Below are 13,642 nucleotides of genomic sequence, written 5' to 3'. Positions count from 1 at the left end.
TATGGGCCGGGTGCGTGGCAGGTGGGACTAGATTGGGTTGGGATATCTGGTCGGCATGGACGAGTTGAAGGGTCTGTTTCCATGCTGTACATCTTAATGCTCTATGACTCTATGAATGCTTGCTCAGACACTAGGAGAACCTCTATTCTGTAAATAGTTTACATATGGTGCCATTCCTAAAGGGGGAACAGGTTCTCAGTTTATCACCTCATCGACACTGTCTCACCTGCCACAGCACAGCATTACTTCTCTCTGCTGGGCAGTGGGATCCAGCTGAATTTTAACCCCGAAGGGGAACTGGAACCCCCAACATGCTGCCATCAGAAGTGAGAGTGCAGCCACATGAGCTGCTGCTGATAGTTCCAAATACAGTTCCCGGGTGTCACTTCGACTTGATGCTGACTTGCTTCTTCTCTGACAGCTCAAACAGATCATATCAGGAAATGGCTGCAGGCAATATTTACAGATATTTCATTGTACAACTGATCTCCACTCTATCCCCAATATCTGTCCGAAATCTGGACACAACAGTCACAGACTGAATTTAAAATTCCATCTGTTAGAAAAATCCATCAAACGCTGTTTTAATTTTGCAGGGATTATTCGAGTTGTTCCAATGCTTCTGCATGATGTGGTTAGTATTTTTTGTACCTCCACATTTTCTAACTACAGTGCAAACCATTGGATTTGTTCAGAAATGATGAAGAAACAAATGGAGTGCATTTTATCAATTACAGTTTCCCAGAGAGAGATAATAAACAAACATTGTTTACATCACACTTACTGATGCTGTTGGTCTGTATCCTATAACTGCAGTTCTTCTCTCTTACATTGCTGACTGAGACATGAACAATTTCACTAGGTTTTGTTCCTTGAGTGTTTGAGGCTGAGCAGTAATATTGATGATGTTGCTGTGAGAAAGATTGACAATGTAGATCCAGTTTATTGGTGTCAGAGATCATTGAATCTTGAGATGGCATCTTCTCAGACCATGTGTAGTGAATGGGGAGGGATCCCTGGGCAGACTCACAGGAGACTGTCACTGAACCCCCAGAACATGAGACATTTGGTTGGGATAAAAATCGAAGTCCAGGAACAGAGACGGCTTCTGTGGGAAAGAAACAATTATTGAGAGATCAAAAATCAAATATCCCCCAACACTTTGTCACTTTTCTTCCTGGATAAAACATTGATAAGATATATCAGCAGAGTGTATATTTTTTGAAGGATCAATGAGACATTTACCTTCAGAGATGTGCAGGTTTACATTAAACATTGGGTCATGGTCAGGAGTCTCGATCCCACAGCTGTATCGTCCGGCATCTCCCCATTGAAGGTTCTTCATTGTGACAAGAAATATTCCTTGTGTTTTGTTATCAGTGATTGATATTCTCCCATTTGGCCAATTTCTCGTTGCCACAACCGTACACTGACGAGTCCATCCGTGACACCAATATTTCATGTGTGATTGGTACCTCCATGCTTCGTAGTGACAAGATATTGTGATCGTTCTTCCCAAAATTCCCGTTACATCTTTCTCTGCCCATAAAGCACCTGAAACTGAGGAGAAACGAATTGATAAATTTGACTGGAATGAATGGTTTAGTATAAACAGATACATTTTAATCAGGTACATTCCATTGAGTTCATGATGAAGGCAATCCTTTGTCACAGCCTCAGGCTGTTCTAAATTCCCAGGATGGGAAAAATTTCTGCGTGTAAGAGCTGCTCCTTTTTTTGAGGTATTTTAGGTGTTGGAGGTGATTTCCTCAACTTCCAGAAGCAGCAATTACTGTTTTATATGCTGTTGCATTGTTTTGGAACTTTGGAAAAAAAAATTAAAACAACAGCAGTTTAAAAGGGAGAAGAGCAGACAAAGGAAGCACATGGTGAGGACAGTGCAGGGGAGAGAGAGAGAGAGAGAAAACCTGCACAGTTACTGCCTTTGCTGTTTGAATTCGTGTATCGCTGAACATCGGAGTGTATCTGGGAAAATTAACAAACAGTGAAATTCACAACTAATCTTGGAGGAACTGTTGGGCGAAGTTCACAGCACAGAATCAGATCAGTTATTTGTTGTTTTAAATCTGTCCAAGAGAAAGGCTGCAGTAGTGGGTACAATGGATTCTTTCTTGATTATATGTTTTTGGAGATAAGTATCTTGATTAAACTTAAAATATAAGCCATAGCTATTAATTTAACCTGGGGCAGTGTTTGTAGAGGAATAAGACAGTGTTATTTTCTGGGTCTGTAGATTGTGAAGGAGCAAAAATGGCCTTTGCAGTGATATGTACTTCTTGGAGATGTGAGAGTTTAAAGAGAGTTAAAGGGTTACTGCGGATTATATCTGCCATAATGCTGTTGGATGTGAATCTTATTAGATCGAGTGGATCGGTTAGAGAGATAAATAGAAGCGATGATGAATTTGCAACAGCAACAATATGTGATGGATGGCAGATATAGAAAGAGGGGAAAGTCTCAGATACAGTCACATAGATGGATTAACCCCAGGAAGGGTAAGAGAGGTAGGCAGCTAGAGCAGGATTCTTTTGTGGATATACCCATTTCAAACAGATATGCTGTTTTGGAAAATGTAGGGGGTGATGGATTCTCAGGAGAATGTAGCACAAACAGCCAAGTTTCTGGTATTGAGACTGGCTCTAATGCAACGAGGGGTATGTTGGCTTCCAAGAGATTAATTGTGTTAGGGGACTCTGTAGTCAGAGGTACAGACAGATGTTTCTGTGGCCAGCAGAGAAAAAGCAGAATGGTGTATTGTTTCCTGGTGCCAGGATCAAGGATGTCTCAGAGAGGGTACAGAATGTTCTCACGGGGGAGAGGGGCCAGCAGGAGGTCATTGTCCACATTGGAACCAACGATATTGGAAGGGAAAAGGTTGAGATTCTGAAGGAGATTACAGAGAGTTAGGCAGAAATTTAAAAAGGAGGTCCTCAAGGATAGTAATATCTGGATTACTCCCAGTGCTACAACCTAGTGAGGGCAGGAATAGGAGGATAGAGCAGATGAATGCATGGCTGAGGAGCTGGTGTATGGGGGAAGGATTCACATTTTTGGATCATTGGAATCTCTTTTGGGGGAGAAGTGACCTGTACAAGAAGGACGGATTGCACCTAAATTGGAAGGGGACGAATATACTGGCAGGGAAATTTGCTAGAACTGCTTGGGAGGATTTAAACTAGTAATGTGGGGTGGGGGGGGAGGTGGGACCCAGGGAGATAGTGAGGAAAGAGATTGATCTGAGACTGGTACAGCTGAGAACAGAAGTGAGTCAAACAGTCAGGGCAGGCAGGGACAAGGTAGGAGTAATAAATGAAACTGCATTTATTTCAATGCAAGGGGCCTAACAGGGAAGGCAGATGAACTCAGGGCATGGGTAGGAACATGGGACTGGGAAATCATAGCAATTACGGAAACATGGCTCAGGGATGGGCAGGACTGGCAGCTTAATGTTCCAGGATACAAATGCTACAGGAAGGATAGAAAGGGAAGCAAGCTAGGAGGGGGAGTGGCATTTTTGATGAGGATAGCATTACAGCTGTGCTGAGGTAGGATATTCCCGGAAATACATCCAGGGAAGTTATTTTGGGTGGAACTGAGAAATAAGAAATGGATGATCATCTTCTTGGGATTGTATTAGCGACCCCCCAGTAGTCAGAGGGAAATTGAGAAACAAACTTGTCAGGAGATCTCAGTGATCTGTAAGAATAATAGGGGGTTATGGTAGGGGATTTTAACTTTCCAAACATCGACTGGCAATGCCATAGTGTTAAAGATTTAGATAGAGCTGAATTTCTTAAGTGTGTACAAGACAATTTTCTGATTCAGTATGTGGATGTACCTACTAGAGAAGGTGCAAAAGTTGACCTACTCTTGGGAAATAAGGCAGGGCAGGTGACTGAGGTGTCAGTGGGGGAGCACTTTGGTGCCAGCGACCATAATTCTATTTGTTTAAAAATAGTGAAGGAAAATGATGGACCACATTCAAAAGTTGAAGTTCTAAATTGGAGAAAGGCCAATTTTGACGGTATCAGGCAAGAACTTTCAAAAGCTAATTGGAGGCAGATGTTCGCAGGTAAGGGGACAGGTGGAAAATGGTAAGCTTTCAAAAAAGAGACAACAAGAATCCAGAGACAGTATATTCCTTTCAGGATGAAAGGGAATTCTGGATGACTAAAGAAATTGAGGGTTTGGTTAAGAAAAAGAAGGAAGCATATGTCAGGTAGAGACAGGATAGATCGAGCAAATCCTTAGAAGAGTATAAAGGCAGTAAGGGTATACTTAAGAGGGAAATCAGGAGGGCAAAACAGGGACATGAGATAGCTTTGGCAAATAGAATTAAGGAGAATCCAAAGGGACTTTACAAATATATTAAGGACAAAAGGATAACTAGGGAAGAATAAGGCCCCTCAAAGATCAGCAAGGCGGCCTTTGTGTGGAGCTGCAGAAAATGGGGGAGATACTAAATGAGTATTTTGCATCAGCATTTACTGTGGAAAAGCATATGGAAGATATAGACTGTAGGGAAATAAATGGTGACATCTTGCAAAATGTCCAGATTACAGAAGAGGAAGTGCAGGAAGTCTTGAAAAGGTTAAAGGTGGATAAACCCCCGGACCTGATCAGGTGTACCTGAGAACTCTGCGGGAAGCTAGAGAAGTGATTGCTGGGCCTCTTGCTGAGATATTTGTATCATCGATAGTCACAGGCGAGGTGCCGGAAGACAGGAGGTTGGCAAACTTGATGCCAATCTTTAAGAAGTGTGGTAAGGACAAGCCTGGGAACTATAGACCAGTGAGCCTGACTGTTGTTGTTGGAGGGAATCCTGAGGGACAGGATGTACATGTATTTGGAAAGGCCAGGACTGATTCGGGAACGTCAGCATGGCTTTGTGCGTGGGAAATCATGTCTCATAAACTTGATTGAGTTTTTTGAAGAAGTAACAAAGAAGATTGATGAGGGCAGAGCAGTAAATGTGATCTATATCGACTTCAGTAAGGCGTTCAACAAGGTTCCCCATGGGAGACTGATTGACAAGGTTAGATCTCATGGAATACAGGGAGAACTAGCCAATTGGATACAGAACTGGATCAAAGGGAGAAGACAGAGAGTGGTGGTGGAGGGTTGTTTTTCAGACTGGAGGCCTGTGACCAATGGAGTGCCACAAGGATCGGTGCCGGGCCCTCTACTGTTTGTCATTTACATAAATGATTTGATTACGAGCATAAGAGGTACAGTTAGTAAGTTTGCAGATGACACCAAAATTGGAGGTGTAATGGACAGCGAAGAGGGTTACCTCAGATTACAACAGGATCTGGACTGGATGGGCCAATGAGCTGAGAAGTGGCAGATGGAGTTTAATTCAGATAAATGCGAGGTGCTGCATTTTGGGAAAGCAAATCTTAGCACGACCTGTACACTTAATGGTAAGGATCGAGGAAGTGTTGCTGAACAAAGAGACCTTGGAGTGCAGGTTCATAGCTCCTTGAAAGTGGAGTCGCAGGTAGATAGGATAGTGAAGAAGGCATTTGATATGTTTTCCTTTATTGGTCAGAGTATTGAGTACAGGAATTGGCAGGTCATGTTGCGGCTGTACATGACATTGGTTAGGCCACTGTTGGAATATTGCGTGCAATTCTGGTCTCCTTTCTATCGGAAAGATGTTGTGAAACTTGAAAGGGTTCAGAAAAGATTTACAAGGATGTTGCCAGGGTTGGAGAATCTGCGCTACAGGGAGCGTCTGAACAGGCTGGGGCTGTTTTTCCTTGAGCGTCGGAGGCTGAGGGGTGACCTTATGGAGGTTTACAAAATTCTGAGGAGCATGGATAGGATAAATAGACAAAGTCTTTTCCCTGGGGTTTGGGAATCCAGAACTAGAGGGCATAGTTTTATGGTGAGTGGGGAAAGATATAAAAGGGGCAACGTTTTCACGCAGAGGGTGATAAGTGTATGGAATGAGCTACCGAGGATGCGGTGGAGGCTGGTACAATTGCAACATTTAAGAGGCATTTGGATGGGTACATGAATAGGAAGGGTTTGGAGGGATATGGGCCGGGCGCTGGCAGGTGGGACTAGATTGGGTTGGGATATCTGGTCGGCATGGATGGGTTGGACCGAAAGGTCTGTTTCCATGCTGTACATCTCTATGACTCTACGAATGATTGAAACAGTCAGGATATTTTCTTACCCCACTGGTCGAGCTTTGGGACAGTCTTGAAATTGGGTTTGTGCTGCCCGCTGTGGGCTCTAACTCCACCGTGTGTGACATCATCGAAATGTTGTACCCCTGGAGAGCAGCCTGAGTGACAGGCCTGGATTGGAGTTGGCTGGGGATCAGTGTGAAGGAGGGCACAGGTGCTGAAGGGTCCTTACTCCGACCTGAGAAGGAGGGTTTAATCCAGGTAGGAGAGGGTGTGTGTGCAGACTCATGGTGGGCTCAGGGGCTGCATTTTCAGGGCTCAACGTGTAGATACAACAGGTGACCCAGGCAAGATGATGAGAGTCCTCAAGTGGGAGAGGAAGAGAATTGGAGTTCAGCAAGGGATGGTTCATGAGGGGAGAGAGAGATCAATGTGCAGGACCTTGAGGGCAGTAAAGGCAGGATGGTTTGTAATCACACATTGTTGTCAGTGTAAGGAGTGTAAAATAACATAAATAATTTACTGAGTGTACAAGAGAGATGTTTCATGAGATAGTGCTTAAATTGCTGCCATGTTGTTTCCTGGTGTGGAAGAGGAACAGCCTGTTGATGACTGGGGAGACTTTACTTCAATAAATACCAGACCAACAATCTTGTTGGGAGAACCACCCTTTTTGTGGAGAACAATTCTTGAGTAAAATGACAGAATGGAATTGAAATCTAAGGTGGAGAGGAGAAGAGAACGGCATTGAGTTCATGAATATGTAAAGCTGACGAAAGTCAGGAGAAAGAGACCTCATTGGAAAACGGAAGCCTTGAATGAAAGAGAGTTGTGAAAACAGAGAGATTCATGTTTCAGGTTTCTGCCCGTGAAGTATTCTACATGAATTTGGTGGGCTCAAGCCACTAAATGTTTCAGGAGGTTTTCATGTAACAGGATTCACTGAGTTGTAGCCGAGAGTAATGCGACACTGGGAATTCTAATCTTGAGTGTTTGACAATTTCTTGCTCATAAATGGAGAGACTGCATGATGAACAACAGTTTTAGTGTTACATTGTAATGTGTAAACCAGTGGGATTGAAAGAGAGTCAGCGACTTGATTCACGTTAACGACTGAAAGGTAAAAGGCTTTTTCTGTGAAAAGAAATATACACCAACAATCTACTTTGCGACCGAGCCTCACAAAACAATATTTAATCAACTCAAGGTGTTTCCCTTGAGGGCTTATTACAACTCCAGTTTTCAGTGTATATTCAACATTAAAAACATTGGAAAAATTAAAATAATTGTGCTGCTTTTTTCACTCAAAAGAAATATTATTTGGTCCATTTTTATTTAATTCAGAATTAATAAAGCTGCTCTCAAGTATTTGGGAACGCTGTCACATGGGATTACAATATGTTCAGTAGAAGATATATTTGTGGTGTTGTTCAGGTATTTTTATATTTGTTCCTTTAAACTTCCAAGACTTCCATATTTAGAGACACATGGAGCAGACAAAGTCCATGCTGTGTCTGTTTTCTACAGCTTGTCACTCGCCCGAAGCCAGTTGCTGTAATGTGAGGGGTGTCACTCTGCATTGGACAAGGCTGACCTGGAACCTCACACAGTCATGTTCCATTCACTGGGCATGTTAGATGGATTTGCAGATTGGTAATGAACATGTTCGACTTTGTGAGAATACACATGCTTTTGCAAAATGTGCTGGAGTGAGAATCAAACTCTCAGCATTTATCACAGCAATAACAATGTTACCCATTGTGTCACAAGCTCTCACTTTATCTGATTATGTATCTTCAAATGTTTAAACATTTCTACTGTATAAACCACACAGTGGACTTCAACAAACATTGATTATCTGAATATATGACTCAAATAGTCACTCACCGGGAATGGAACAAATGAGGAGAATCAAAATCCACATCGTTTTATTCTCAAAGGTCAGTTCAGATCTTGATGTCAATCCCACAGCTCTTGTTTCTCACATTTAAATAAGTGTGTAACGCAATGTCTACAAGAAGTTAAATGAGGAACAGGATATACGAAGCCAGTTTGTGAAACTACAGTAAGCCAGAGGGTAAAAGTTCACCGTGAAGACATTTTTTTCGATCAGTTGTGTTTAACAGAATTCTGAATTCTGAATTCTCACCCGACAGACAGAAAATTCAGGGGGAAACGAATTGTGATTGAGTAACTGGGAGTGAGCTCCAGTTCCTCACAAAACAATATTTAATGAACTGCACTTCAAAAATAAAAGAAATAAAAGCAAACTCAAGATGTTTTGTTCTGAGGGCTTATGACCACTCCAGTTTTCAGTCTGTATTCAACATTGAAGACATTGGAAAAGTTATAACAATTTATTCCACACACGAACCACTCTCTGTGTAAAACATTTGCCTCACTTTCTCCTAAAAAATTGCCCCTCTTCTCACCTTAAAAACATGCACCCAGGTTTTGAACAGACACCCGAGGAATAAGATCTTTTCCGTGCTGCTCATGATCTTATAAACCTCAAAAAGGTCACCACTCAGCCTTCTCCACTCCAGAGAAAAAGGCCACAGACTTTCCAGTCTATTTTTAATTCTAAACCCTCATTTCCAGGCAACTAACTACATTGCATTATTTCAAAGGACAATCATGGAGTTGTCTCATCTCCTAGTCCATAATTGTCACCAACTAATGTCACGATCTGGTCATTATCAGATTGTTCCTTGCAGAAGCTTGCTGTCACAAATTAATTGCTGTGGTTCCTAAAATGGAACAGACATGACAGTTCAAACAGTCTGCATAGACTGGAAATGGTTGGACCTGTTCCAAGGTGAGGATCCCTCTGGTGAACCAACAGACATGGGGCTTTGTATTCACCAGGACATGGTTGATGATGAGTGAGTCTGGTGAACCATGCTGGGTTTCACCTTTGAGAAGATCAAAGGGGCTGACACCCTTCACCAACCGTGCTCATCCCCAGCCACAATGCTGAAGGCAGTGGCCCCACCTTAACCCTTAATATGGAAGGAGTGTCACTGGAGTCATTACCCAGAGACTGAACCAACGAGGACCATCACAATACTCTGTCTGGGAAACAGAAACAATACGTTGGATAAACTCCTGGAGAACACTTGGAAACATTTGGGGGTTAATACCCCAATGGGGATGAAACCCCTCTGCTGTCAGGTCACCAGTGTCTGAGTGTCAGAAACAGAGAGCAGAGATCCCCCAGCCCCTGAATGACATGGACACTGCAGAAGCAGTTGGAAAAATAGACCAGACTGAAAAATATGATTCTGTGATGAAACAGTGAAGGCATCAGTTTCTAACAAAGTAAAGAATATTTAATCTAATTGTCAGGGATCCTGTAAAGTGACTTGCCATATCCTGGTAGACGGTCACTCAGCAGTTTTTAAAAGACCGTTCTTCTGACACAAACAATTGCAGGACCTGCAGCTGCCACAAATCCCCTCCCTCATTCGGATGGATGTCCCATTTGCTCTGGAATGGCGCAGCGATCCACCCACAACATGGACATGAGCCTGTCCCAGGAGGTTTCCTTCCCAGAGATTGTGATCAAAGGGCTGGGTCTGAAAACTCTCAGTACAGCCTTGACTGACCCAGAGTGTGCCACCCACAATATCCTGTTGATTGACACTGATGTGGGCTCTAAGAAAACTGCCCCCTCCCTGCCTTTCCAGAAAGCCTCTCCACTGAACATTTCTGTCAGTGGCTGCGCAAACATGGCTGCAGACATATTGCTACAGGTGACACAGTTCTCCCTCTTTACTGAGCTGTAGGCAATGGGTGCCAGGAGGGTGTTACAGTGTCTGCAGGTCTGGGTTGTGGTTTCACAATGGGCTTTCCCCACAGGCTCTGGGGTTTTACCAGTGACAGAGGAGGCCAATCCCAAGTGTCTAGCAAGGTTTTCGAAAGCCTTTGGAAGAGTTGTGTAATGTCCCTGCTGTAGCAGTTAGTGACATATTCCTGGACTCCTGAGCTATTTGTCATACAGTTCATAGACAATATAAAATGCTCAGTGCTGAAGGAACATTAGGAACAGTTTATAGCACAGTTTAATTGATAACTCTTCTTCTGGTCCTTTGGAATCTCCCCTGTAGATTAATCGATAAAGCTTCTCTCCCCTTTCACCTGTCCTCTTTGTGAGTCATAACCTACATCCCCCTCAGGCCGGACCCCGATACATCTGTCCACTGTTTGTTCCATCCACATCCAACAATGTCCTTCAAATGGACCAGGACCCACAACATTAGCCTCCAGCAAGTGCTGTACCAGGGCAGCTCTCTCCAATTTGCAGACAAAAGTAACTGATACTGAGTCTCATTGTACACCCAGGGCTATTTTTCACACAATCCCCTTGACAATATTCACACATTTTTCTTATAGTGTGAAAACACAATGAACATCAAAACATGCAACAAGTGTGGAAACTTGGTTTTTTGCACCTCAACTTGTCAAAAATGGACAGCACAGTGTCTCAGTGGTTAGCACTGCTGCCTCACAGTCCCAATGACCTGGGTTCAGTTCAAACCTTGGTTGACTGTCTGTGTGTATTTTGCACGATTTCCTCTGTCTGTTTGGGTTTACTCCAGGTGCTAATTTTTTCCCATTCTCTACCAATGTGCAGGTTTGGCAGAATGGTCATGCTGAATTGCCCATAGTGTCCAGGGATGTACAGGTTTGGTGGATTAGCCATGGGAAGTGTGTGGCTATGGGAACAGAGTGGGGTTCTGGGTCTGGTGGGATGCTCTTCAGATGGCTGGGTGCAGACCCGATGGGCCAAATGGTCTCCTTCTTCACTGTCAGGATTCAATAATTCTCAGTAACATTCCTCATTGACCAGGAACCTGTTTGAGGGTTTAATGGAATGGGCCCAAACTGAATGTGTGTTCATTTACAATGAACCATTCACACACACCATGCTGCAGACAGAAACATTTTTAGAAATAAAGCAATTTTGGGAGGAAAACTATTTTACCAGATTTAAATTTAAATTTAATAACATTTTAAAATTATTTAATTCCATTGACGTTAATTTAGATTGTAATGTTTGGGATAAAAGTTCACATTGTTTCAGAATGATAGGTGGATTTGCAGCTTTTTAAATACAATGAGCTGAGAAGGACATTCATTTCTTTCAAAGCCTTGCCTTGTCAGTGTGTTTGCGAATATGGCAAGTTGCATTCACATAGCCCCTTTAAAAATGTAAAGCTGGAGCAGAGAGATGGATGAGTGTAAGTTGGAAGATTCAAAGCCGGATAGTATGGTGTTGGAATCATTGAGTGTGAAACTAACAACATCATGGATGAGAGCTCTGTTGGACAGGGAGATGGATGGACTCGGTGGCAAAGGAAAGGTGATTGTGCTGGGATAAAGGCAATGGCTTCATTCTTCAGAGTTGTCAGGTGTAAATTTATTGAAGTTGTGAAAATGCAGAGACAAGCACAATCACAGCAGGTAGGTATGTCAGATACAGTCCTTAAACTGGATCAATGGGGATGGAGGCATCAACCATCACTATCAATCCCGAGCCGTGTGTCTAGCTGTCTCCTTGGAGAGGTGAACAACTGTCATTCAGACTCAGGCTCAGCACTCACTGTCTGCTGGACATGAGCCACTGGCAAGAAGATTCAGGATATGGAGGGCTGCTGTTGGACTGGGGTGGACAAAGCTGAAAATCACACAACACCAGGTTATAGTCCAACAGGTTCATTTGAAAATACAAGCTTTCAGAGCACTACTCCTTTGTCAGGGAGTGAGTGGGGCAGGATACAAAGGATACAGCATCGATAAGTAAAAGTTCAAAGGGACACACAACGAATGCAATGTGTTAGAGAAACCGAGATTGCTGTGAAGTCTGTAATCACGTAGAATGGGGATGCAGGTTTCGATTGATTAATATGTAAATCCCAGAATTTCTCTCAAGTCACTGCCCCGATATATCTTAAGGTTTTATCAGTGAATAAAAATGTGACATCTCAGCTCAGACACTGTATTACAGGGATGAGGTGAGAGTGTGTGTCCAACGTGGTTTTGTTTTGAATGTAGAAATTTATAAAATGTCACATTAACTCATTGCCAATAGACTATGTGCTTGCTGAACAAATAGAAATTATCTACAAATACAAATTTGCAAATGCAGTTCACTCCATAGACTTATATATGTGTGTGTATGTTTGTGTGTAGCAGGGGGAGAGTGGGGGAGAGAGACATAGGGATGATCTGCGTGAGTGAGAGGAGGAGAGTGTGAAAATTCAGGGGAAATGTTGTCCATGTCATATCTCCATTATGATGCCCCAAGTGTGTATCCTCATTCAAATGTCATCGACACCACCAAGGAGACTTGCACATTGCAGACTATCCCCTCACAGACTGACAATTCAGTGTATGACCATTGTAACTGAGAATTGCTGTCTTCCACTCATAGCCATGCAGTGCATTACAGAAATAGCAAACCCAAGTGGCACTTTAAAACAAACTTATCTGATTACATTCATCTCGTTAACAAGACCCTGAGGATGAAAAGCGTTGTGGTCAATGATTGCTTGAGGCCATCACTATTAATGTTTATTTGTGGACAATGAGTGACCTGTTGTTGAAGTGTGAGTTGATGCCAGTGATAGGACTGAATCAGTGGATGCATGGTGGATGCAATTGCCCCAAATAGGTTTCAAATTCATAGAATTTTTACTCCAACATACGCCATCCCCCTCCCCATCCAAAATATGTATAACTGACTCCACCCCGACTCTGCAATTGGGTGTCAGTCATTTTATACAATTATTGTACAGCGACTGAGTCAGGATGGGTGAAGTGAAAACTGAGTGTTTTTGTGAGAAAAGCAGAAATTGCTGGAGAAACACAGCAATTGTGTAGACCATACTTCAGAACTATTAGTAGCTTTGATAATGAGCTCCATGTGTTGCAGACACAGGCAGTGGGATGTTTCTGTGAATTAACAGCAGACTCTACCTGTGATACAGAATGATCCTTCTTCCTCTCTTTGTTGTTGCTGTCCCTGTGGATCCAATGATCTTTTGTCATCTCACCGTTTCTGTTCATTCGCTCTCTATAGCCATTTTGTCCCTAATTTCCCATCAGAGCCATGTCTTTCAGAATTGCAAAGCCCTTATTGGCCCTAACCCTCCTCAATTTACTTCAATGCAAGAGACCTAACAGGGAAGGCAGAGGAACTCAGGGCATGGTTAGGAACAATGGACTAGAATATCAGAGTAAGTACAGAAATGCATCTCAGGGATGGACAGGACTGGCAGCTTAATATTCCAGGATGCAAGTGTTACAGAAAAGACAGAAAAGGAGGCAAGAGAGGAGGGGGAGTGACGTTTTGATAAAGGATACAGCTGTACTGAAGGAGGTTGTTCCCAGAAACACATCCTGAGAAGTTATTTGGGTGGAACTGAGAAATAAGAAAGGGATGATCACCTGTTGGGATTATATTATTGACACCCTAATAG

At 42.9% G+C, this 13,642-nt stretch overlaps 1 protein-coding gene across 1 annotated transcript in view; it reads right to left on the bottom strand.

Moving 5' to 3' along the window:
• Window positions 1-13,642, bottom strand: part of LOC122562927 (uncharacterized) — a 90,588-nt gene that overhangs the window by 47,514 nt on the left and 29,432 nt on the right. Inside the window, exons 8-10 of the mRNA XM_087973389.1 lie at window positions 8,046-8,131; window positions 1,246-1,560; window positions 785-1,108 (exon numbers count right to left, since the gene is read on the bottom strand). Coding sequence (XP_087829515.1) covers window positions 785-1,108; window positions 1,246-1,560; window positions 8,046-8,131 — 725 coding nt within the window. The remainder of the gene's footprint in view (window positions 1-784; window positions 1,109-1,245; window positions 1,561-8,045; window positions 8,132-13,642) is intronic.

The sequence above is a fragment of the Chiloscyllium plagiosum genome, unplaced genomic scaffold, assembly GCF_037043375.1.
Source record: "Chiloscyllium plagiosum isolate Xiang-an unplaced genomic scaffold, Cpla_swu_hap1 HiC_scaffold_26, whole genome shotgun sequence".
Taxonomy (NCBI): Eukaryota; Metazoa; Chordata; class Chondrichthyes; order Orectolobiformes; family Hemiscylliidae; genus Chiloscyllium; species Chiloscyllium plagiosum.
This window is presented reverse-complemented; position numbering and strand designations above follow the sequence as displayed.